Source organism: Rhinatrema bivittatum, chromosome 5 (assembly GCF_901001135.1).
Source record: "Rhinatrema bivittatum chromosome 5, aRhiBiv1.1, whole genome shotgun sequence".
Lineage (NCBI taxonomy): Eukaryota > Metazoa > Chordata > Amphibia > Gymnophiona > Rhinatrematidae > Rhinatrema > Rhinatrema bivittatum.
This window is the reverse complement of record NC_042619.1, coordinates 80690003-80714134: the sequence shown is the minus strand read 5'-3', so window position 1 is coordinate 80714134 and position 24132 is coordinate 80690003. Positions and strand designations below refer to the sequence as shown.

Here is a 24132-nt window from a genome sequence, read left to right as displayed (position 1 = left end):
AGCACAGAGTCAAGGACAGAAGCTACTTAATCTATAAATTGGTCAGAGACTAGGGTACTCTAGGTAACCTTGTTCTTCCAGGCCTCTGAGTCAAGGTGGTAAGGGTACTGTCAGACAATGCAATGGCAGTAGCATATATCAATAGGCAAGGAGGAGCCAGGAATGTTGATCCAGTGGGTTGACCACCATCTGCACACGCTGTCTGCTTTCCACATTGCCAGGGTAGAGAATGTGCAGGCAGATTTTCTGAGCAGGCACAGATTAGATTTAGGGGAATGAGAGCTGGCAGAGGATGCAAGATACTTGGGTTGGCGTCATCCTATAGATATTATCTTCTTATCCACCCCCTCATATCTGACCTCTCATTGGTAGGGTAGACATTGAGACCTGATGATTCTGATGGCACTAGAGAGGCCCTGATGTCTGAGTTTGAGGATTTGGTGAGTCTCCAGGGGACTGAGCATTGCAACTCGAGTCCCCAGTTTTCTGCAGCAGGATCAGATCATCTTGAATCGGGTGGATCACCTTTGTCTCACAGCTTGGCTTTTGATGAGAAGGTTCAGAATGAAGGGCAACTCTGGGGAGGTCATTACAGCATTGTTGCAGACTAGGAAGGCATTTAATTTCTTGACTTATGTATGAGTCTGGAAGGTTTTTGAGTCCTGGTGTCAGTTGTCGGGGTGTTCTGCACTAAATGATTTGATTCCTAACATTCTTGCCTTTTTGCAGAAAGGTTTACAAATGGGGTTGGTCTTGGTCCCTCTGAAGGTGCATGTGGCCATGGTGTTCTGATAATAGAGGTAAGGTACACAAGTCATCCATAGCCTTGCACCTGGAGATATTCAGGTTTTTTTTTTTGAGGGACATACAGCATTTGTATCCTGTGTAGTTAGGTCTTGCCATGGAATCTCAATTTAGTTTTAAAGGCCTGGTTCAAGCTTCCTTTTGGGCCAATGAGGGAGACATCATTGAAAGATTTCATTCTGTAAGTGGTGTTTGACAGCTATCTGTTAGGCAAGGCATATTTCTGAGTTGCTGGTGTTTTGTGCTGAGATCCTTTTCTCCAGTTTACGAAGGGTGGGATCTCTATTCGTATGGTACCATCTTTGTTGCCTAAGGTGGTTGCTGCCTTTCATTTGAGAAGTCAAGCAACTTGCCAGCCTTTCAGGAGCCTCAGGCATATTCCTCGAAGAGATCAGGAACCTCATCTTTTGGGTGTGTGTAGGATTCTTCTGAGGTATCTGAAGATTACTAAGGCCTTTCTAGGATCGGTTTATCTTTTTGTTTTTAGTAGTCAGAACAAACGCGTCTATTGCTAGATGGATCATGGAAATGATTGTCAGCATACATTTGCAAGGGCCTACAGTTTACCTTGCATCTTAGTGCTCTTTCAGCTTGAGCCAAGCTATGTCTTGGGCTGATGGTCTATTGGTTTTGTTACAGAAGTTTTGTAAGGCAGCAATTTGGACCTCTCTGCATACTTTTCCCAGGCACTACAGGTTAATTTTTGCTCCCCAGATGGAGAGGCATTTGGGACAGGTGTTTTAGGAGGGGATCTGTCTGATTCCCACAGTTTGAAGAAGTGTGGGTACAAACTATTCAACTAGACTGGTCTGCATCCTTGGTGGGGGAGTTTGTATGAATGCAGGCTATTGTAGAATTTAAGGTGCAGGTTTTATATTGGGATCCTGTCCTATCCTATATAGAAAAATAAATATACAATGTGCCAAGTGAAAATTTACAAAAATTTGAGTATTTTATAAAACACATAATACATTTAAAAAATATATACAATATTTACTCTTACAAACATACATATTTAAAAACACAGACGCCCAACAGTAGGCCACAGTTTTGCCAGACACAAGCTGGCTTCTTCAGGGGACACGGAGATTAAAAAACAACTAACACGTACACACACAATGCAGGCTACATAGATCCTAGGTATATAACTCAGATAATTGTTGCCCACAGCTTATAAAGGTCGGCTATACAAATTCCTTGACGGAACAAATATTTCTTAGAAAGACCCTATGATCACAAGTCTTACAAAATTGTTTGGAAGAGCACAAATCTGCAAAAAATTGAAAAAATAAAACCATTATCGTGCATATTACAATTTTTATATATATAGGAAACTCCAAGATATCTAAACATGCTCACTGTGACACGATTAAACAGTTCACAATCGCCGATAGCACACCAAACATGCCGGGGAGCAACCTACAAAGAAATGGTGAAAAACAAACCTGAAAAGTTAAATAGTCGAAAACTAAAAACAAAACTTACCATAACCAAAGAAATTCCCAATGCCGGAAAACCTGGCACAGACAGCCAAAAAACACATTCCCGGGGGGATTTAAAAGCAGTAAACACGTGATGTCAATCTCAATAGTCTGTATTTTAAACAAACCAGTAATATTGCAAATACGCTAGTGGCACAATCCTGAAACTTAGAAAGGAATTTCATTCAAAGTATCAAGGTTTAACCCATTAGGTGCTATAGTATTCCATTCATAGATAAACTTCTGCTCCTTCTGTCTCAGTACTTTAGATATGTTACCCCCACAGTGGAGCTTAACTTGATAAATTACAAAACACTTGAGATCTTCAACACGTTGCACCAAAAGTTGTCAGTGGGCTACAAGTGGAGCCCCTTCCCTTTGTGACTGGATGAAACTCATGTTCCAGCATCCTAATACATACACACCACTTAGTTTGACCTATGTGCGTGAGAATACACAGACATTGTTTTTTCAATGGATATATGTAATAGGGATGTGAATCGTTTTAGGACGATTAAAATTATCGTCCGATAATTTTAATATCGTCTTAAACCGTTATGGAACACAATACAATAGAGATTCTAACGATTTATCGTTATAAATCGTTAGAATCGTGAGCCGGCACACTAAAACCCCCTAAAACCCACCCCCGACCCTTTAAATTAAATCCCCCACCCTCCCGAACCCCCCCCCCCCCAATGACTTAAATAACCTGCGGGTCCAGCGGCGGTCCGGAACGGGCTCCTGCTACTGAATCTTGTTGTCTTCAGCCGGCGCCATTTTCCAAAATGGCGCCGAAAAATGGCGGCCATAGACGAACACGATTGGACGGCAGGAGGTCCTTCCGGACCCCCGCTGGACTTTTGGCAAGTCTTGTGGGGGTCAGGAGGCCCCCCCCAAGCTGGCCAAAAGTTCCTGGAGGTCCAGCGGGGGTCAGGGAGCGATTTCCTGCCGCGAATCGTTTTCGTACGGAAAATGGCGCCGGCAGGAGATCGACTGCAGGAGGTCGTTCAGCGAGGGTTCCGGCGCCTCGCTGAACGACCTTCTGCAGTCGATCTCCTGCCGGCGCCATTTTCCGTACGAAAACGATTCGCGGCGGGAAATCGCTCCCTGACCCCCGCTGGACCTCCAGGAACTTTTGGCCAGCTTGGGGGGGGCCTCCTGACCCCCACAAGACTTGCCAAAAGTCCAGCGGGGGTCCGGAAGGACCTCCTGCCGTCCAATCGTGTTCGTCTATGGCAGCCGCCATTTTTCGGCGCCATTTTGGAAAATGGCGCCGGCTGAAGACAACAAGATTCAGTAGCAGGAGCCCGTTCCGGACCGCCGCTGGACCCGCAGGTTATTTAAGTCATTTGGGGGGGGGGTTCGGGAGGGTGGGGGATTTAATTTAAAGGGTCGGGGGTGGGTTTTAGGGGGTTTTAATGTGCTGGTTTTGCGATTTTACGTTTTTTTGATTTTTCACGATTTTTCACGATATTTTACCCCCCCAAACGGCAACAATACGATTCCCTCCCCCTCCCAGCCGAAATCGATCGTTAAGACGATCGAGGACACGATTCACATCCCTAATATGTAATTCAATCAAAATGAGCCGGTAGTTTGTAAGTCCGATGCAATGTTGCTATATATATCTGTTCCTTAATGAACAAAGGGGCACAAAGAGCATGTTCCACATTTATATTGACCCATCGGTGCCAAATATGTACATAGAGCCATAGGGAGAGAGGCTGAAGTAAATTGACTCCTTAACGAACAATTCTTTTTAAGGGCAAAAACAGGGGGCACAGAAAATTGCATGTCCAGTTGTAGAACAGCCCAATGTTTTTTAGTAGACTTAATTCTGCCTGGAAATGGGGAAAACAAATGCACAAATCTAGATATATATAATACTAAACCAGAGGGAGTCGGCAAATTATACTGCCAAACAATGATTATATATTCAATTTTATTTAAACAATGATTTCAAATATCCATATTACATAAGTTCCACTATGTGCTGCAGAAATTCCCAGATTAAAACCTTCATAAACACATCTCACCTTCCACACATACTGCTCATGCCACACATCCCAAACACTCCCTAAAATTGGTACATCCTATATGCTAACAACCCTTGTACCTCCCCATATGGTGTTAACATAAACCAACATATTGCATACAATTATAATTTCATTACAGCATATTGTAACTGGTAACAAGTACCTACAATAGTTTTAGAAAATGACAATCTTATAATAACATATCAACAGTATGATAATATAACTGCCATATAATATTTGATGTATGGATATGAAGAAATCTGCGTTATGGAGATGCCAGCATGAATATATAACTTGTGGAAGTCAATAATTTTTCCCTGAAGAAGCCCCACAGTACGGGCGAAACGAGTATCTCGTCGGGTATTATATAATTATATTATATTATATTGATAAGACAGGCTAAGAGAGAATTTGAAAAGAAGTTGGCAGTAAAGGCAATAAACCATAATAGATTTTTAAAATATATCTGAAACAGGAAGCCTGAGAGGGAGTAAGTTGGATCGTTAGACGATAGAGGAGTTACTGGGGCAATTAAGAAAGATAAGACCATCATGGAAAGGCAACATGAATTCTTTGCTTCGGTATTTACAATGAAATATTGGAGAGATACCCATTCCTGAAAAGGTTTTCAAGAGTGATGATTCAGATGAACTGAACTAAATCATGGTGAACCTAGAAGATATAGAGGGCGAGGTTGACAAACTGAAGAGTAGCAAATTGCCTGGACGAGATGGTATACACACCAGGATACTGAAAACTACAAATTGAAATTTCAGATCTATAATTAGTTTACAAATTACGATCATTAAAATCATCCATTGTACCTGAAGACTGAAAGGTAGCCAATGTAATCCCCATATTTAAAAAGGGCTCCAGGGGTGATATGAGAAACTGGACTGGTGAGCCTAATTGCAGTGCTGGGAAAAATCATTGAAACTATTCTAAGGAACAAAATGTATTTATTTATTTTTAACTTTTATATACCGATGTTCCTGTATAGAATACATATTGCACCGGTTTACATAAAAACTGAACTGTCGCCCTGGGGCAAGTACAAGGAACATGAACATGAAATACAATGCAATGTAAAATATTAATAAGAACAAAATTGTAAAATAGTACGAAAGAACATAAAGCTATATATGAAATTCAATTCAAACATTTTGGTTCGAGCAATAATTGCGGGGACAACTAGCATAGCTGATGGATACCAGATGGAACGACCACTGTCTAGAGGGCCAAATTAAATTGAAATGCATAATAGTACATTAAGAGCGTCTAATTTAGAGGCTCATTAAGAAAATAACTAAACCTTCTAGCTGCGTGTTCATGAAACACCTGGCTTACGGAGTGATATAACATCTAACTCAGAGAGAGGTAAAAAAGCTAGGGAATATCTCGCTTGCAGGATTAGTTAAGTGCTGAGGGTCAGTAAGGGTAGGACTGCAGGTGGAGCACAGGATGAGCTGCCCGTCGTTGGATAAGATGAAAATGAACCTAAGGGGGTGTGGAAGCAATCTGGCGTGGGCCTTTGGAGGAGCAGGGGGTTTGGGGGGCCTCCATGCGTATTATCTCTCCGAAAAGGCTTGGCTGAAAAGCCATGTTTTAAGTTACTTTTTGAAAACCAGCGGGCAGGGTTCTTGGTGTAGGTCGGGGGGGGGGGGGGGGGGGCAAATTCCAAAGTGGAGGGCCAGCTGTGGAGAGGGTGCGCTTCCTTAATGAGGTTTTTGCGGGTGGGGTATACAAAATGTCTTTATATACTCTTCTTAGGGGTCTGTTCGAGGTGTGCGGACGTAGTTGGAAGCTTAGCTTAAGGGTTGAGATATTATGAAGAGCTTTGTAGATCATCATGAGAATCCTGTATTTGATTGGTAACCAGTGAAGGTTCTGAAGAATGGGGGTGATGTGCTCTCTTTTATTAGCGTTAATGAGAATCCTGGCCGCAGCGTTCTGGACCATCTGTAGGGTTTTGGTGGTGTTAGCAGGGAGACCCAGAAGAAGGGAGATGCAGTAATCAATTTTAGATAGGATGATGGATTGGAGCACCAGTCTGAAATCTTGGAGGTGAAGGAGAGGTTTAAGTTTTCTTAGGACCTGCAGTTTGAAAAAGCATTCTTTGGTCGTGGTGTTAAATTTTTTTAAGTTAAGCTGGTTATCAAGCAGAACGACTAGGTCTCGCACATATGGTGAATGGTTAACAGATGTTTTAGCTGGTTGGGATGAACTTGGCGAGTTGAGAAGAACGTTATTGTTATCCTGAGATATGAGAAGGATCTCCGTCTTATTGGTGTTGAGGTTGAGGCTGGTAAGAAGTAGGTTGATAGATTGAAGGCAGCTATTCCAGTGGGACCATGTTTTTTGTAGAGAATCTGTGATTGGGATGAGAATCTGGATGTCGTCCGCATAGAAGCAGTGAGTTAACTTTAGGTTAGAGAGTAAATGGCAGAGCAGGAGAAGGTAGATGTTGAATAGGGTGGGTGAAAGGGATGATCCTTGGGGGACTCCCTGGTTGGATCTGACTGGGTGCGATTCTTTATTGTTGATCTTAACCTTGAAGAACCTGTTTTCAAGGAAGGATTTGAACCAATTGAGTGCTGTTCCCTTGATGCCTATGTCTGCAAGTCACTCTAGTAAGATAGAGTGGTTCACGGTATCGAAAGCCGCGGATAGATCTAGAAGAGCGAGTAAATATGGTTGACTTTTTTCCAGATTAACGAGGATGGTGTCCGAAAGGGATGTTAGTAGTGATTCCGTGTTTAGCGCTTTGTGGAATCCAAACTGTGTTGGGGCGAGAATGTTGTTTTCTTCCAGGTACTCAAAGTTGCTTGTTTACAATTTTTTCCATGAGTTTGGCGATCATTGGCAAATTCGCTATGGGGCGGAAGTTGGCTGGGTCCGATGGTGATAGGTTGGGTTTTTTTTAAGAGGTTTGAGCATCGCAAGCTTTAGTTGGTGTGGGACTAGCCCTTGAGCTAGGGAGCAGTTTGACGTCTGCTATAGGCTTAGCAGTAATATTCGGAATGGAGAAGAGCAGGTTGGACGGTATGGGGTCTGACGGGTGTGAGGATGGTTTAAGCTTCTTAAGTGTGTTTTCTATTTCTAGTGAAGACGTAGACTCAAAGGATTCTAGTGATGCATTTCGTTGAGGATAGGTGGTGAGTGTGAGAGGGGGCTCGTCGCTGGACGCCGTGAGGGGCGCGATAAGATGGCAATTTTTTTCTCGAAGTATTGGGCCAATTCCTTGGCTTTACTGGAGGCTTGGTCATCTGGTATGAGAGGTGTGGACGGCTTGGTGAGAGCTGAAACGTATGAGAACAGAGCTTTGGAGTAAAAAATGAAGTGATGGATTTTTTTTGAGAAAAAATCTTTCTTTGTTCTATGGATGGCGTTCCTGTAGACATTTAGGAGGGATTTATAGGCAGCTAGGGTAGTGGTGGAGGGATATTTTCACCATCTATGTTCTTTAATTCTTAGGTCTTGCTTAAGGGACTTCAATTCTGGTGTAAACCATGGTTTCCTGTTGTCTCGAGCAGGGTGTAGTGTTTTGGATATGGTTGGGCAGGTTCCTTCGGCTACTTTGGTGATGTTGATCCAGGATGAGGACGCTGTGTTGGCGTCAGAGAGGTCGAGTTGGACAAGTTCCTTAGAGAGCTGCGTACTAAGGATTTCTATGGAACAGGGTTTCCTGAAAGTAACAGGTTTTCGGGAAGGAAAGGGGTGGATGCTCCTTAATCTCTAGGACCGTGGAGATGATCTGGTGGTCTGACCAGGGAGCATATTGGGTTGGAGGATAGAGAGATGCCGTCGTTTATGAAAATGAGGTCCAACGTGTAGCCTGCTTTGTGGGTTAGGCTGTTAACAGTTTGTCTAAAACCCATGTGGCTGAGTGCGGAGAGTAGAGTTTCGCAGCTCGAGGAGAGTGGCAAGGCATCCACATGCAGGTTAAAGTCTCCCATCAAAATAGCTGGTTTGTCCGCATTGAAGTGTTTCGCGATGAATTCAATAACTGGAGAAGGGTCAGCTTCCAGTTGTTCTGGAGGTGCGTAGATTAAATCGATTTGAAGAAAATTTGATTTGAAGAAGGCTAATTCAAGATTGGTTGTAGCATTTGAGAGATGCATGGTTAGGCCAAGTCCTTTTTTTGCAGCTAGGAGCAGCCCTCCTCCTCTTTTTTTTTTTGAGTCTGGGGATTGAGAAGAGATCGTATAGTTGAGTGGGGAGCTGATTTATTAGCACTGTATCCATGGGTTTTAACCAGGTTTCTGTGATTGCACAAATGTCTGGTTGAGTTTCTGACATGTAGTCATTGAGGATGTGCGTTTTTTTAGTGATGGATTGGGCGTTGAATAAAGTTAGTGAGAAGAGTGAGAGGCCGAGTATTTGTGTGACTGGCGAAATCATTATGGGAATAAATCTCTGTTGACTGAGAGAAGGAAAAGCAAGGGATTTAGGCCGACTAGCGAAGTGATTATAGATTATGGGGATAGCAAAAGTGCGCATCCTGAGGAGAATGTGAAGGGTGGGAGTGATAATAGAACGGGAAGAGCTGCTGAGGTATGTGAAGGGGCAGGTGATGGCTGGAGAAAGGCAGGGGATCGAGCCGGACTGTGCTGGACTGACCAGCCTTTAAATTATAGTATGGAGTACAAGGATGCACTATAGGGCGCACCAAGGGGCAGGCTCCTTGGTCGCGCTCCTTAGGCGCGCGACGCCAGAGAAGGTATGAAGCCTTTAAATGCCTTTTGTCGCTGCGATGACGTCGGGGTGGGCACCTGGCCTCTGATTGGCCAGGGGGGGCACAGCTCCGGGCGTCGGGCCTAGTAGTTAGGCCTTACGGGTTGTGGAGTGCCGGCTCGGAGGGAGGGAGAGGCCCTTACCCCGCGATGGTGTGCCATCCGAAGTCCGCAAGCCATCCGGAGATGAAGAGGAGGATCCCTCGAAGGTAGGAAGCCTTTAAAGTCCTTTTGTCACTGCGATGACATCGGGGTGGGCGCCTGGCCTCCGATTGGCAGGGGGGGGGGGGGGCGCGCATATAGAACATATAGTCATAAGAACATATAATATGCCATACTGGGTCCAGCAGTGGCCAACTAAGTCACAAGTACCTAGCAAGTACCTAAAATTAAACAAATAGATCCCAAGTTGCTAATCCTTATTGATTGATAGCAGTTTAAGGACTTCTACTCTAGGAACTTATCCAAACTTTTTTTTAAACCCAGCTACACTAACTGCTGTAACATCTTCTGGCAATGAATTCCAGAGCTTAATTATGCATTGAGTGAAAGAATTTTCTCTGAATTTTATTTATTTATTTTTTTAAATAAGCCACTTGCTAACTTCTCCTCAAGACCAAGGGAAGTCTTATCTCACAAATTTTCTTTTTTCCTTTTTGAAAGGGTTAATAAATGAGGGTAAATGTGAGTCAGTAGGTGTAGTATATTTAGATTTTCAGAAGGTGTTTGACAAAGTCCCTATTGAGAGGCTTCTAAGAAAATTAAAAAGTTGTACCTGGATTGGAAATAGGATGCTAGGCTTGATGGGCCATTGATCTATTCTAGTATGGCAACTTCTTATGTTCATACACTCCTAGGGAAATTCTGCGCAAAAAATTTATAAATTCTGTACATTTGTCAAAATACAATATTTTTTCTTATTCTCCTTTATTTTGGTTAATTCCAGTATTTTCAGTTCAGCATATGGGGGCAGACTTAAAGATATGAATATGAATACCTACCTGAAAGTGGGATATTGGAGATAAGATTTTAATATCTCTGAGGTATCAATGCAAAGGAGGCAGTTCTCCTTCAAAGGAAAGGAGGCTCTGAAATAAGGAATCATGGGATGAGGATAGAAGTGGTATAGGCTTATTTATTTACAGAGAGTAGTAAATGCATAGAACAGCCTTCCAGTGGAAGTAGTTAAAACAAATGGTATCGGAATTCAAGAAAGAATGAGATAAACAGAGGATCTCTGAGGGGAGCAGTAGGGATTGCAGAGCTAAGGAGTTGTGTGGATGGGCAGACTAGATGGGCAGTTTGGTCTTTTTTTGCCATCATGTTTCCATAGCATGCAACAGAGGAGTGTGATTGTGTATTAATGATTGGGATTAAGGATGAGGTGAACAGTGGATTTAGGATGGAGGAAGAAGAGGAAGCAGGATTGGATAGAATACACCAGATTGGGGGACCTGGCATATTGGAGGGGGGGGGAGGAGTAGAAGAGGAGACAGAACCTGGGATTGTGGGAGGGTGGGGAAAGTAGGAGAGGGCAGAAGATGTGGGATTGAGGGGGTGGTAGTTAGAGGAGGATGAGGATTCAGGCTTGGGGAGCATTAGGAGGATGAGTAAGAGAACTTAGGTCTGAAAATAAAGGAAAGATATTGGATTTGCATACGTCAAAAAAAAAAGTACTTGCAGGTCCAGATATGTCAGGATGGCATCAGACAGGAGTACAAGTAGTCTGGCTGAAGACTGAGGACCCACTTGCTGGGCAGTCTAGCCTCTTGGCACCTGCGCTGCTTCTACTCTTGCTGCAGGTTTTTGAACTTGGCTCTCAAAAGCCAGATGCCAAATGTTTTGCTCCTCCTGCAAGCTTGTGGAGCTGGCTGTTTTAAACTGCTGTTCACATAAGCCTGCTCTTCTTGCAGGCTCTAGCTGTCTGACTCTGGCTTCTTTTCTGGTAGCCACTGCTATGTACCCATGAGCTTTTCACTGGCTCTTACTATTCCAGGGCTGCCTATATCTTCAGATCTCATTATTGTTTATACCAGGAGTAGGCAACTCTGGTTCTGGAATGCCACAAATCGGTTTGATTTTCAGGATATTCATAAGGAATTAGGGATGTGAATCGTGTGATCGATCATCTTAACGATCGATTTTGGCTGGGGGGAGGGAAATCTGATCGTCATGGTTTTTTTTTTTTTTTTGTTAAAAAATCGTCAAAGATCCAGAAGATGGCGGCACGCTAAGAGTCTGAGCCAGTTGATCTCCTGCTTTGTTTCCTGAAACAGTGAATTCTTGTGAAAATGCCACCAAAACAGAAGGGAAAGGTCAGGGTTTATCCCTCGACACCCCCTCCGATATCGATTTTACAGCAGGAGATTACACGGTTTCTCACCTCTTCAACCATCAACCCAGAAGTCGAGGAACCCTTGGAGCGGCAAACGGAGAGTGAGTTATCCGCTCCGGAGGAGACTACTCTGAGCCCAGAACAGCGAGCAGTTCAGACACAAGGGTCAGGGCTACTTTTCCAACCTGACGCGCTGACTGAAGGAACCTCTTCCGGGTCACTGGCAGAGACGCCAACGCTGACTGCTGCTACACAAGCAGTAACAACAACTTCGGTCGTCCCAGAGGAAACAAGATTCAGCGTGGGAACTGCAGATATCGGACTGGGAGAAGGGGCAGCTGGGGTAAGTTCAGCGAGTTTAAGCCTGCCAATACCGCAAGTACTTACCCCAACCTTTAAACCCCTGAAAATTCCAGATCGCCCTGAAGTGGTGACTATGACTGCTCTATGGGACTTGATGGCGGGAGTAGCGTCGGCTGTGAATCATCTGAGCGAGGAAGTGAGGACATTAGCTTTACAAAGCTCCAAAAATACAATTGATTTCCAAAAGAAACTTGATCAAGTTTCTAAGCGAGTATTAACCCTGGAGGAAAAGGAGCAAACAAATTTAAAATTTCACGCTGCAGTTGTTAAAGATAATCAGTTAATTGCCAGGAGACTGGAAACATTAGAGAATTCTTCAAGAAACTTAAATATCAGGATTTTAAACTTTTCTCGGGTATTGAGTGAAAATCACTATATTTCCCTAAAAAGATTTGTTTGACGTTTTGTGCTTTGACGAAGAAAGTATGCCTGCAGTAAATAAATGTTATTTTTTGCCTAAACCATCTTCCAAATCAAATAGATTAAACATCCAGGAAAATTTAACGCAATTCTTAGAGTCAACCACAACAGAAGTAATAGACAGAGCAACTTTACTAGTTTCAATGATATCTACTATGGATGTTCAGTCTATTATGAAAAAGTATTTCAGCAAATTTCCGACTGTTTTCCTAAATGAAAATGTGAAGATTTTTCCAGATTTGTCCCCGATCACCCAGGGTAGACGCAGAGAATTTTTAGCTCTGCGCCAACAGGTCATAGCTTTGGGTTACTCATTTAAAGTTAAGTTTCCTTGTAAATGTTATCTAAAGAAAGGAGCTGAAGTTAATGTATTTTTCACTTCCGAACAGTTGAAAAGTTTTCTGTCATTGAAAACTCCTATCACATCATCACCCATAAATATTTAAATGTAATGGTTGTGTTATGTGCCTGCCTTTCATTTGTAATTAATATTATTTTCTCTGTTTGATTCACTCTAATTAATAATGGATCTCATTCTATAGCCATGTGGATATATATGGCTATATATATATTGATTTATATTTTAAGACAGATGAATAAGTCTGTATTATGTTTAAATGTTGCTTTTATTTTCTTATGTGTTTCTTTTCATCTGATCTGAATTTTCTTTATTTGCAAAATTTAAAGGTTTTGTAAACTAAAAAGTGATAAAGAATTAAAAAAAAAAAAATCGTCAAATCGTAAATCGGCGGGAAAACCGGCACACCAAAACAACCCTAAAACCCACCCCGACCCTTTAAAACAAATCCCCCACCCTCCCGAACCCCCCCAAAATGTTTTAAATTACCTGGGGTCCAGGGGGGGCCCGACGCGATCTCCCACTCTCGGGCCACGGCTGCGTTAATAGAAATGGTGCCGGTGGCCCTTTGCCCTTACCATACGGTTGTGTGACATAGTGAGGGCAAAAGTAGCGCCGGCGCCATTTTGAATATTGGCAATACGGCCCGAGTGCAGGAGGTCGCTCCCGGACCCCCGCTGGACTTTTGGCAAGTCTTGTGGGGGTCAGGAGGCCCCCCCAAGCTGGCCAAAAGTCCCTGGGGGTCCAGCGGGGGTCCGGGAGCGATCTCCTGCACTCGTGACGTCGGGTGACAGGAACCAAAATGGCGCCGGCGCTACCTTTGCCCTGTCATATGGTAAGGGTTCTTTAATTCTAACATGCCAAAAAGTTAGCCTGCTCTGTTGGCAGTTGTCATCTTTCCATTTTTATTCTGATGAACTGCTGTCTTCATAATATCTTGCACACAAGACCACTCCTTCCCTTCTAGATTTGAACCCATTAGCTTAATGGCAAGAATTGAGGTACACTAGCACACAGTTACATGGGAACTGATGTGTATGGCTGGTGGAGCTGAAGAATTTCCCAGAAAGCTCTGGAAAAGAATATCCGGCTTGACTACGCTAGGATGTTGCCTCCCAGCTATGTAACCTCTTGCAGGTAACTTTGTTTTCCAGTTAAACACAATGTTTTTAGAGCATAACTTTTATTTGATTGTAATTGTGCAGATATATATTGTCTTTGATCAAACTGATTGAAACTGGTTGTAATGGTGGGCTAGTTTGTTACTATTTTTCAGTAGGTTTATATATTTAATAGGAAAAGCAGTCAAAAATGGGTTCTACTCTAATTTAAATGATCTAACTACAATGCCAAATTTTGTAGTGTTGGTGTCTCCTCCTCAAATGGATATTGAATGGATAGTAAGCCTCCCCGAGAAATCTGCTGCCTTTCCCCGCTCTCTATCAGGTAGGAGGAGGACAGACAAACCCTGGGATCCTTAAACAAAGTTTCTTTATTGGGTGTCCTGTGGTGAGACTAAACCTCCCCGAGAGATCTGCTGCCGTTCACTGCATTCCATCAGGCAAGAGGAGTACAGCCAAGGCCCTGGGTCCTTTGGACGAAGCTTCTTTATTGGGCATCCTGTGGTGAGAGTAAGCCTCCCCGAGAGATCATCTGCTGTTGCCTGTACTCATCAGGCGGGTGCAGGATAGCCAAGGCCTGGGGTCCATTGATGAAACTTCTTTATCTGGCATCCTGCAGCACGCTGCCACTGGTGCACCAAAGGGTGTGCCCCTTAGGAAGAATCTCGGCCAGAGAAGTGAGAAAGAGAAGGAAGATCTGGGCTTTCCCTGCTGGCTTCGTTTGGTGAGAGGGCTGGTGGATAACCATCTGATCTGCCCTCTTGGACATCTTGAAACTACATCTAATGCTCTCCCCCCCCCCCCCCCCCCCCACACACACACCTCCTCCTACTTACTTTCCCAGTGGCCATGGGGTCATAGCACTGGGATTTGTGCAGTTGCCAGAAACATCTCAGTTGTTGGTGTCATCAGAAACATTGCTGCCCAGAGTTTTGGACTATAGTTTGATTCAATCTTCCACTTTCCCCAGCTTTATTGGACTCCTTCTCAGAGGGATGTATAGATAGGGCATGTTCTACACCATTAGAGGAAAGCTTGATACCAGTGCCTATCCTGGTCCCAGGAAAGGGTGAGTGTGCCCAGTAGTATAACCAAGAATGGGGACAATGAATTGATGGCTGTACCAGTTAAAGTTACTTTAAAAGATGTCTGGAGAGTTATTACTATAACTGAAGTTAACTTGAGTAAATCAATTACTCAATTTATTTTTTTTTTTCAGGACCAGCTTCTAAATTAATTGTTGGATAATAGAATTTCAAATATTGAGGAACAGTGTTATATTCTCTGAATCTTTATCTAATATACAGGTATCTGCCAATATGAAAGTTTGTCTATCTATTCTGGAATGGAATCTTTGGAGAATACATTAAGGGCAAAAAATCTGTGTATTAAATTTTCCAAAGACAAGACCGATGTCTCCTATGGAATTGTTTAAGAAGTATGTTAAAGAAATTTGCAAATTGTACAAGATAAATTATTCTGTCTAGATGCTTCTTATCCATGGGGATATAAACACAAGTCTCTGAGGAAGGGAGTGTAGAGATGATTACATCTTTTAACAGCACTAATATGTCAGCTTTTTTTTATCTGATTCACAATATATAATTAGAACTAGAGCCACCTTAATTGTCACCTTTGTGGGCGAATTAGATAGGGGACTAGTACTATGGCAATACTTCATATATTGAGAAGTTGTGGGGCAATGAATCAAATTTTCCCAGATGTCTCGCATGAGACGCAGTTACGCAGGAACATTTTCCTATCTTTGAGACCTAAGGTTCAGTCCTTGGGGAGCAGGGGTCTTTTCTTAAAATTTCCCTGTAAATGTTTAATTATTCTTCAGGGGAAGAGATGCACCTTCATTGACCCCTCTCACCTAGAAACCTTTAAGTGGTAAATCTCTACTGCTGTAAGTTAGAAAGTATTTTTTAGGAGATATATGTATTATAGTGCTTTGTTTCCTGGTTTTTTTTTTTCCTTAAGAGGTTCCTATTGTGGACTTGGAAGGCATTAAACACTGTTATATTTTGCCTTGTATACTGTTCTTTTTAAAATTTTCATGCTTAATAACCTTGACCTATATTGTTAAAAATGTTTGTTTTGTTCAAAAGCCAAAAAAGACATTGTAATTGTAACCTTGTTCTACATGATTGGCGCAAAATTTGATTGTTAACCATATCCTCATGATCCACAAACTTCACTGTTGGGCAGTAATTATAAAAGGGTCATTTAAATCTGCCTTCCAGTGTGTGATACATACACTTTATAAACATCAAGCATGATAAAATGTTTTCAACCTTTTATCCTTTAAAAGATATTTTCATAGTGCAAGAAACCTGTTTATTGGCAGTTTATATTCACTGAAGGACTGCATATGGCATGCTAAAATAGGGCTGTAGTTTTTTCCCCTAAATTCTGTTCATTTATTTGAAATTTATTTTTTATGCAAATGTTTCATGAGGCTTTGATTTGAAATTTACACCCTCAGGTTGCTTAATTATCCATGCTGTACATGACTGTTTATATTTCAGTGCCATAATTATGAAGTGTGCAGATTTTTGCTTGATGAAAGGTTCTACATCAATATATATATGTATATGTATGTATATATGTGTGCATGTATGATATATACATATATATGTGTGTATCTAATAATGAAAGTGAACAGTTTTCATTAGAGTTACCAGCAATGACCTGATGTACGGTACTTAACCGATTAGTCTACTTTTCAGGTTTTATTTCTTGACATGCTTTTTCCAATAGTTGTCATAGCAGGCATTTGGGAGTCACCATTGTTTTCAGAGATATTGTCAAATTTTAGTTGTCTTGAGGAGTATGGTCTGCCACTTAAAATGTTTAGATGTGGTGTCTTAAATGAGAACAGCTAACTGCCTTCTCACTGAATTTTGCTGCTCATAAAGGTTTAATTTCCTGAATTGTTCTAAGAAGAATTAGGTCATATTGCAAGCTGATGTTTCAAAAAAAGTATACTAGATCTTAGATAAGAGAACTCTTGAACTTTATCTGTCATTAATGCCTGCTCTAACTTGATGGTGGATAGCTTAAAGTTTCCAGTATCTTTCATTTCATGCCCTTCTCAATGACTATATAATGAGAAATATTTAAACTGGAAATTTGTGACATGTTTGTAATTCAATGTGACTTAATTTTTTTCATTTAACATAGTGTTTAGCTTTGATTTAACAGGACTGTTGAATCTTTTTTTTTTTTTCCTTTTTGTATTTGCGTTCCTAAATCTTGCCTGAATAAACTTGCTTTTTTAAATTGTGTATTTACTTCTGCCATAAATTTTAATATTTAACTACTAAAACAGGTTGACCATGAAAAACTATGTTTACTTTCAGAGAGAACAGGAAATGAGAATGGGTGATATGGGTCCTCGAGGAGCAATAAACATGGGAGGTAGGGATTTGAAGTGTTAAAAAAAAAAAAAATAAAATAAAAATTTTGAAACCTGACTTGATTCTTTGGGACTGTACATATTAGCCATGGTGGTCATACTTGGTTCTAACTGAAATATCAATAAAAGTAGCAGTACTAGTAGAAATGGAGCTAATTAACTTGCTGTTGAACAAATTTGAGATTTGTCAATTCAGATTTTTATTTCAGAGAAGACATTTTTTCTTAAGCCTCCTAATGGTCAATTTGTATTCTTATTCTCATTTTCAAAACAAGATGTGCATCTTATGGTGACAATAAAAAAAAATAAAATTTGAGTGAAGTCTATAGTTCAAACAGTATTCAAGATTTATATGCGTTAGTGATGTTGCACTCAGATTCTGAAAAGCAACAGTACAGAAGTACGCTGAGTTTTAGATTTATAATGGTAAAGTTTTGAAGCATCTGTCTGGTACTGCTGCTTTAATATGAATTGCATATTAGTATAAACTATCCTCATTTCTATGCTCTGAAGCAAGCACTTCAGAAATCTGTTTAATTTCTTGTTTCTTAGACCATAAACATTTTTACTACAGGCAAAAATACTTTTACCCTTCAAAGTGTGAAGACACTTTGGTTGTAAAATCTCATATTTAAAGGCAAGGAGTTCTCGTTTTAATTTTAGCATTTGTCTCTCTTCCAAAAGTGCAAAGACTTAGAGAATTTCTCCTGAAGGCAAAATTAGAACTATATATAGTAGATAAAATGAATTCCATTTGGTTTGCTTGGTCTGTTCTTACAAAGACAACATATTTTAAAATGAAGATGATAGAAGTTATGCATCAGATATTTTTTTTGTGTCAGGGGTAGGGGGCTAATTCCCTCAATCTTCGTAGTAGTTGAATTACTTTCAAATCATATGTGAGGCCAACTCAAACCAATTATTTACCATCATGTAAAAGTAAGATTGTTTTCTTTCTCAGTTTTATCAATAGTGATACCATAAAGCCATAAATGTACAAATGTCCTTTTGATAGAACATTATTGAACCTACAAGTTCACTTTCATCAAAACTGAACAGTCCCTCCTAATGGATCAAACCAATTCACATCTGATGATGTAGTTTCTCTGCATGTTTACAGGAACTTGGAAAATGGTGTATACTCTTGGACTTGGGTTATTAAATATTATTTTGCAAAACAAATAATTTATAACTACAATTGAATTTGCCAAGTATACATTTTATGGTTTAGTGGTGCTTTAAAAGCTGTTGTAATGTGCTATAGTGCAAAGTGTACATATTAAGAAAAATAGCTTTTATATAATTTTTAATTTAGCAAACACCTGTGCTCTTCATAAAATACAGCAGAATATTGCTTGAATATCTGGGGAATATCTTTTAAAGAATGAAACTTGTTTTGGTAAAGCACAAAGCGAGCACTTGTAAATAACTGAGAAAGCAATAAAAATGCTTTATGAATCAATTATCTATACGATGAATAGGAGTGGTGTGTAAATACATATTGGTATATATGTGGAAGAATCCTCTGCAATACCTGATTGAGAAACAGACCTAAGTAAGTGTTCAATATATACAAAGTCATGTTGGTTTATTTCTTAAGATATAAAATGTCCATCTATGCATTAACAGGTTTGAAGTCCTAAAGCTATATTTGCACTTTTGATATGTTGTGAAGAATGAGGCTGAGGGCCAAGTGCACAGTATATTCTACACCTAAAGTGCATATGTAATATTTATCAGTAGTTGGAAAGGTGTGTTCCACTTATCAAATTGTTTAATATAAATTCATGCAAATTTTTAACCTTGTTTATCCAAAATTGATTTGAGAAGTATGAACTCAGATATTTAGTTTAATCAGGAACTATATGCAGGCATCATCAGAGACTGAATAGGCCAATACTTAAATCCCCTACATGAATAGAATGTATTTAGCGGCAGATTTGAATTTAATGTTTAAATGTTTTGACTACACGATAAGCTTTACTGAAAACAGATTTGGAAACATGTTTAGACAATACATTGTATTGTAGAATTGTACATCATGCCAGTACGTTTTGAAGTTACTAGTTAAGTATTACCTATAGTAATCAGGTTTGTATTCTGATTTTGATATCTGTGCCCAAAACTTGCTGTGAGTAAATTGGAGGCAGTCGGGATTTAATGCAGTTAGAACATGGACCTTATAGGTCAAGTATGAACTGAGTTATTGCATCTTGTCTTTTTAGCTAAGGTCATGTCTTAAGGTCTGAGCGATATCCTGAAAATGGTCTATTTTTGGCCTTTTGGACAAGATTGAGAAACGGTACGATAAGGTGGATTAATTCACTATGTGCACACTTCCTCCCCTTACCCCTTAATTATAGAGACAAGGGTTAAATTTCAAAGTAGAAAGATCAAAACTATTTTATTTATCTCTCTCTCTCTCTCTCTCTATATCTATCTATCTATCTATCTATCTCTCATGACTCTTGGCAAAAAGCCTCCAGATCCTGTAAATTCTTTGATTGCCTACCATGAACTGCATGTTTTCCTAGCATATAGGCTTTGGACTCAGGACCAGTGGTTTATGCTCCCCTGCCAGCAGATGGAGATGGCGCAAGCTGACATCACAGAATATATAACCCTGCAGTGATCACGGTCTGCCAGTATTCTCCCTCCCCAGCAGATGGTGGATGTTCATCTCCCTATGGGGATTACTTTGAGCTTTTTGGAAGGAAAAATATGAAATTATAAATTCAGGAAAAGAAAGCCCTGCTCTCCTGCAGTGATACCTAAAGGTCCCTCCCCCAGTTGAGAATTCCTGGGACGTTTTTCGTGATCCCTTAGAGGTATGCGTTGGTCTGGTAGCTGGGTTTTCTGTGTGGACTTGCTGTTAGGCAGTGGGTGTAGGAGGCCGAGCGCGGCAGTGATGGCAGATGCCCTTTCCCCCTGCAGCTGGAGACAGTCTCTGTTCTCAGCTGGTAAGCACTGAGCTCAGGTAAGTTTAAAAAAAAAAAAAAAAAAGTTTTACCTGAATCAGAGACTGAGGAGTTTCAGGAAGAACTGTTGGGGAATTGGGCAGCCTGGTGGGTTGAGTGGCCCCCGGTGGGGCAGGCCCCACACTTAGGTTTTTTTTCTCGCACACAATGTGGTAGCAGTGGTGACTTTCGCATGCTCTTGTGCATGTTCGGCTGCCCTCTATAGGCTGTCGGTGTGGGTGGTGTCAGCTCTGTGCACATGTTGTATGCTCTGTTTTTGGGCGTACATTTTATGCGCACTTTTTTTTTTTTACGTGCTTAATTTGGCGCACAGGTTGTGCATGCGCCTTGCCACACTTCTAGGTGCTTAATGTTTTTGGACCTATTCCATTTTTGAGCGCGAGCCGTTCTGACATATTTACCACAGCAGTGGTGCCGGTAAGCAAAAAGCCTAAGAGTCTTCCTATTTGTGATGGCTGTCATATTAGGGCTTCTCAGCCTGACCTGGCTTCTAACCTGTCAGCACTGCTCAGACGCTCAGGGTGAGTTGTCTTCCTCGGATTTTGTTAAGCCTGATTCTTCCCACTCTGGATTGGTCACTGCCTTCACTGGGGGGGGACGGGGACGGACACCAGATCTTGGGTTCTCCCTTAACTGACTCCTCCGCTAGCGAGGGTAGTTCTGGGGGACCAGCTCCAGTTCCTTCTGGATTTGGTCTGGATCTGGCTGCTTTTTCTTGGGTGGAATTTTTTCAAGGCTTAAAAGCCTTTCTTCAGGCGCAGTCCTCCTCTTCCCCCATTTCTGTCTGGTTGGACCCTCAACCGGTGGCTCCTCCCTCTTCCAGTCCTATGCTTAAGCGCCGGGGCTCGCCTCTGCTCCCTGTGCATGTTCTCGACAGGAATCCAGATGGCACTGATGAGGTTGATCCTGATTCCCTGGAAGATGGGGAAATTTCTCCAGGGCTGGAACTGTATCAAACCAAGTTGTGGTTCTTTCATAGAGATGAACTGCTATCCCTGATTTCCTAGACCTTGAAACAGCTGGGCGTTCCTTGTTCGGATGCTATGTCAGAGCCAAGGAAAAATCCCATTTTGACTTCCTTACATAAAGCCTCTTGTTTTTTCCCGGTGATGGATGCCATCCAGAAATTGATTGATATGGAATGGGATGCCCCAGAGGCAAATTTTAAAGGGGGTTGGACATTGGAAGGCCTGTACCCCTGGATCCAATTGAGAGAGCATTTGAATTTTCCCAAAGTGGATGCTCCGGTATGTGCTTGTCTAAGCGGACGACTATCCCCATAGAGGGAGGAGCGGCCTTGAAGGATGTGCATGATAGAAGGATTTAGGCTATTCTTAAGCCTTTGAGGCAGTGGCGATTAATTCACAGATTGCCTCCTGTTGTGCCATAGTGGTGAGATCTTGTCTGCTTCTCTCAGGAGGTTGAACCTGGAGGGAATTACAGAGCGATTATGGAGCCTGCTACCTTTTTAGCAGACCCAAGCTGTGATTTGGTCTGGACCTCGGTCAGGGGGAGTGGCTTCAGTGATAGCAGCCAGGCAGCAACTCTGGTTGTGAAATTGGTCAGCTGACACAGCTTCCAAAGCTAATCTTACCAATATGCCCTTTAAAGACTTACTCTTGTTTGGGAGTGAGTTGGAGAAACTGGCCAGTAAGTGGGGCAAGTCTCCGGTGCTTCGGCTGCCGAAGGATAAGAAGCAGTTACAGCGCCCCTTTGGTATAAAGGGTCATTTACAGGGATCCAGGCGTTTTCTTCCCTACAGAGGGATGACTTTTCAGCAGACTTGGCCTTTCGGTAGGTCTCAGCCCAAGAGAGGAATGGGCTCTAGTGGTGGACCTTCCTGAGCTTCCCAATGAAGGTTTGCCAACCCAACCTCCGGAACACGAAATAGAGCAACGTGTCTCATCAGAGGTGGGTTGAGATCACATTGGACCAGTAGGTCCTGGAGGTGATGCACGAAGTATATGCATTGGAATTTTGCAGTATTCCTCAGGATGTGTTCATGGTGTCCTCTTGCCACTCCCCTCAGAAGTAGTATGCGGTGGAGTTCATGCTTTAAAGGCTCCTCGGATTGAGGGATGTGGTTCCATTGCCCATGCCTCAAAGTATGGGGTGATATTAGAGTTATTTTGTTAAGCCCAAGAAGGGAGGGTTCCTTTCATCCCATCTTGGATCTCAGGAGGGTTAAACGTCACTTGAAGGTGACTCATTTTCAAATGGAAACCTTATACTCTGTAATAATGGTGGTGTGGTCGGGGGAATTTCTGACCACCTTGGATCTGTCAGAGGCTTGCCTTGATATTCCCATCTGATTGGAACACCAATGCTTTCTATGCTTTGCGGTGTTGGGGCTCCATTTTCAGTTTCGAGGGCTGCCTTTTGGTTTAGCCACCATTCTTAGAACATTTTCCAAAATTATGGTGGTGGTAGTGGCAGCCTTGCAAAAAGGAATCCTAGTGCACCCATATTTGGACGACTGACTGATTTGAGCAACATTTCAGGACGACAGCCACCTGGTGACACACAGGGTAATCTGCTTATTACAGGAGTTTGGTTGGGTGGTGAACCTGACCAAGAGCAATCTTCAACCATCCCGGTTGTTGGAGTATCTGGGGGTCTGGTTTGACATGGGACAGGACAGAGTTTTCCTACTGGAAGTTCAGATCCAGAGATTGATGTCTCAAGTGTCATTTGATGAACACCATAGCCTGTGGTGTAGTCCTACCTACAGGTACTCTGCTTGATGGCAGCTACCTTGGCAGTGATGTTGTGGGCACATATGCATCCTCTTCAGTGCTCCCTATCTCGTTGGAACCCACAGTCTCAGGATTATGCGGTTTGGCTCCACTTGCCAATTGAAATCTGCTCTTGCCTCCAGTGATGGTTGCAGAAGGATCATCTGAGAAAGGGAGTTGCCTTGTCCTCTCTAGCCCTGGTTGGTACTCATGACAGATGAGTCGCCACGGTTGGGGGGCTCACTGTTGGGAGTTAACGGCTCAGGGGTGATTGAATGCTGAAGAGTCCTGCTGGAATATCAATCGCCTGGAGGCCCATGCGATATGGTAGGCTGCGGAATCACGCAGTTTGCGTGGTCTGACAACGGTGGCCTATATCAATTGCCAGGAAGGAACCAAGAGCCAGCAAGGGTCGCAGGAAATAGACCAGCTGTTGGAATGGGCGAAAGTTCATCTGTGGATGATCTTGGCCTCTGACATTGCAGGAAAAGACAACTTCGGAGCAGACTTTCTCACAGGGAGTATCTGGACCCAGGAGAGTGGGTGTCAACCGAGGCATTTCAGCTGATTGTGGATTGCTGGGGCCTTCCATTCCTATACCTTCTAGCAACTTCTTGAAATGGGAATGTTCCTCGCTTCTTGGTCTACCTGACTGAAGCTTGGTATTAACAGAACCCATAATTTTTCACTTCTTGATCAGAGTTTGGACAATACTGATTGTCATTTTTAAATCTTTTGATATCTTTTTATATTCTTTTCCTGATTTTTAAAGTTGAACTAGTTTTGCTCGCAGATCCTTTCAGTTCTTTTGCTTTCATGCTTCAGTAACCACCAAAATCAGTGCAGCCTTGGATGAAATGAACAAAGGTTTCTCAAGAGCTAAGAAACTAATTGACTATTTATACACAGACACTAATTGCAATCAAACAAAGCACCTAGCCTTCATTGCCTTCTCAACTTGTGTGTGTCAACTTTAGTGTATATTATTGGCCCAAACATTCAAGTGTTTGCAGACTTTTGAACAGGATCATTTTATTTCCTTTTTTTGCTTTGGTTAGTTTAATAATTGTGCTGTTCTGTGATGCATGATTTAAATTGAAACACATTAAAAAATATGATGTGATTTGTGTGATCACTCATGTTTTCTTTATGCTACACATCTTACAAATTCTGCCAGGGGATATGTAAACTTTTTTTCACAACTGTATATATATATATTTTTTTTTCCTAGAAGCTTTCTCCAGCTCAATAGAAACCATGAGTTTTAATTTGCCTCTACCTAGGGCTTTTTCCCTTACAAATTTAGTCCAGTCATCACAGAGAGTTCTTAACAGGGGTCATATA

The 24132-nt window shown here is 41.9% G+C and overlaps 1 protein-coding gene across 5 annotated transcripts in view; it reads left to right on the top strand.

Moving 5' to 3' along the window:
* The window catches only part of PSPC1 (paraspeckle component 1), a 465349-nt gene that overhangs the window by 261544 nt on the left and 179673 nt on the right, over positions 1–24132 (top strand). For 3 of the 5 annotated variants that reach the window (XM_029602500.1, XM_029602499.1, XM_029602501.1), the window contains one exon: positions 17020–17077. The exons of the other annotated variants lie outside the window; for them this stretch is intronic. In XM_029602500.1, the coding sequence (XP_029458360.1) occupies positions 17020–17077 (58 nt within the window). The remainder of the gene's footprint in view (positions 1–17019; positions 17078–24132) is intronic. 5 annotated transcript variants of the gene reach the window in all.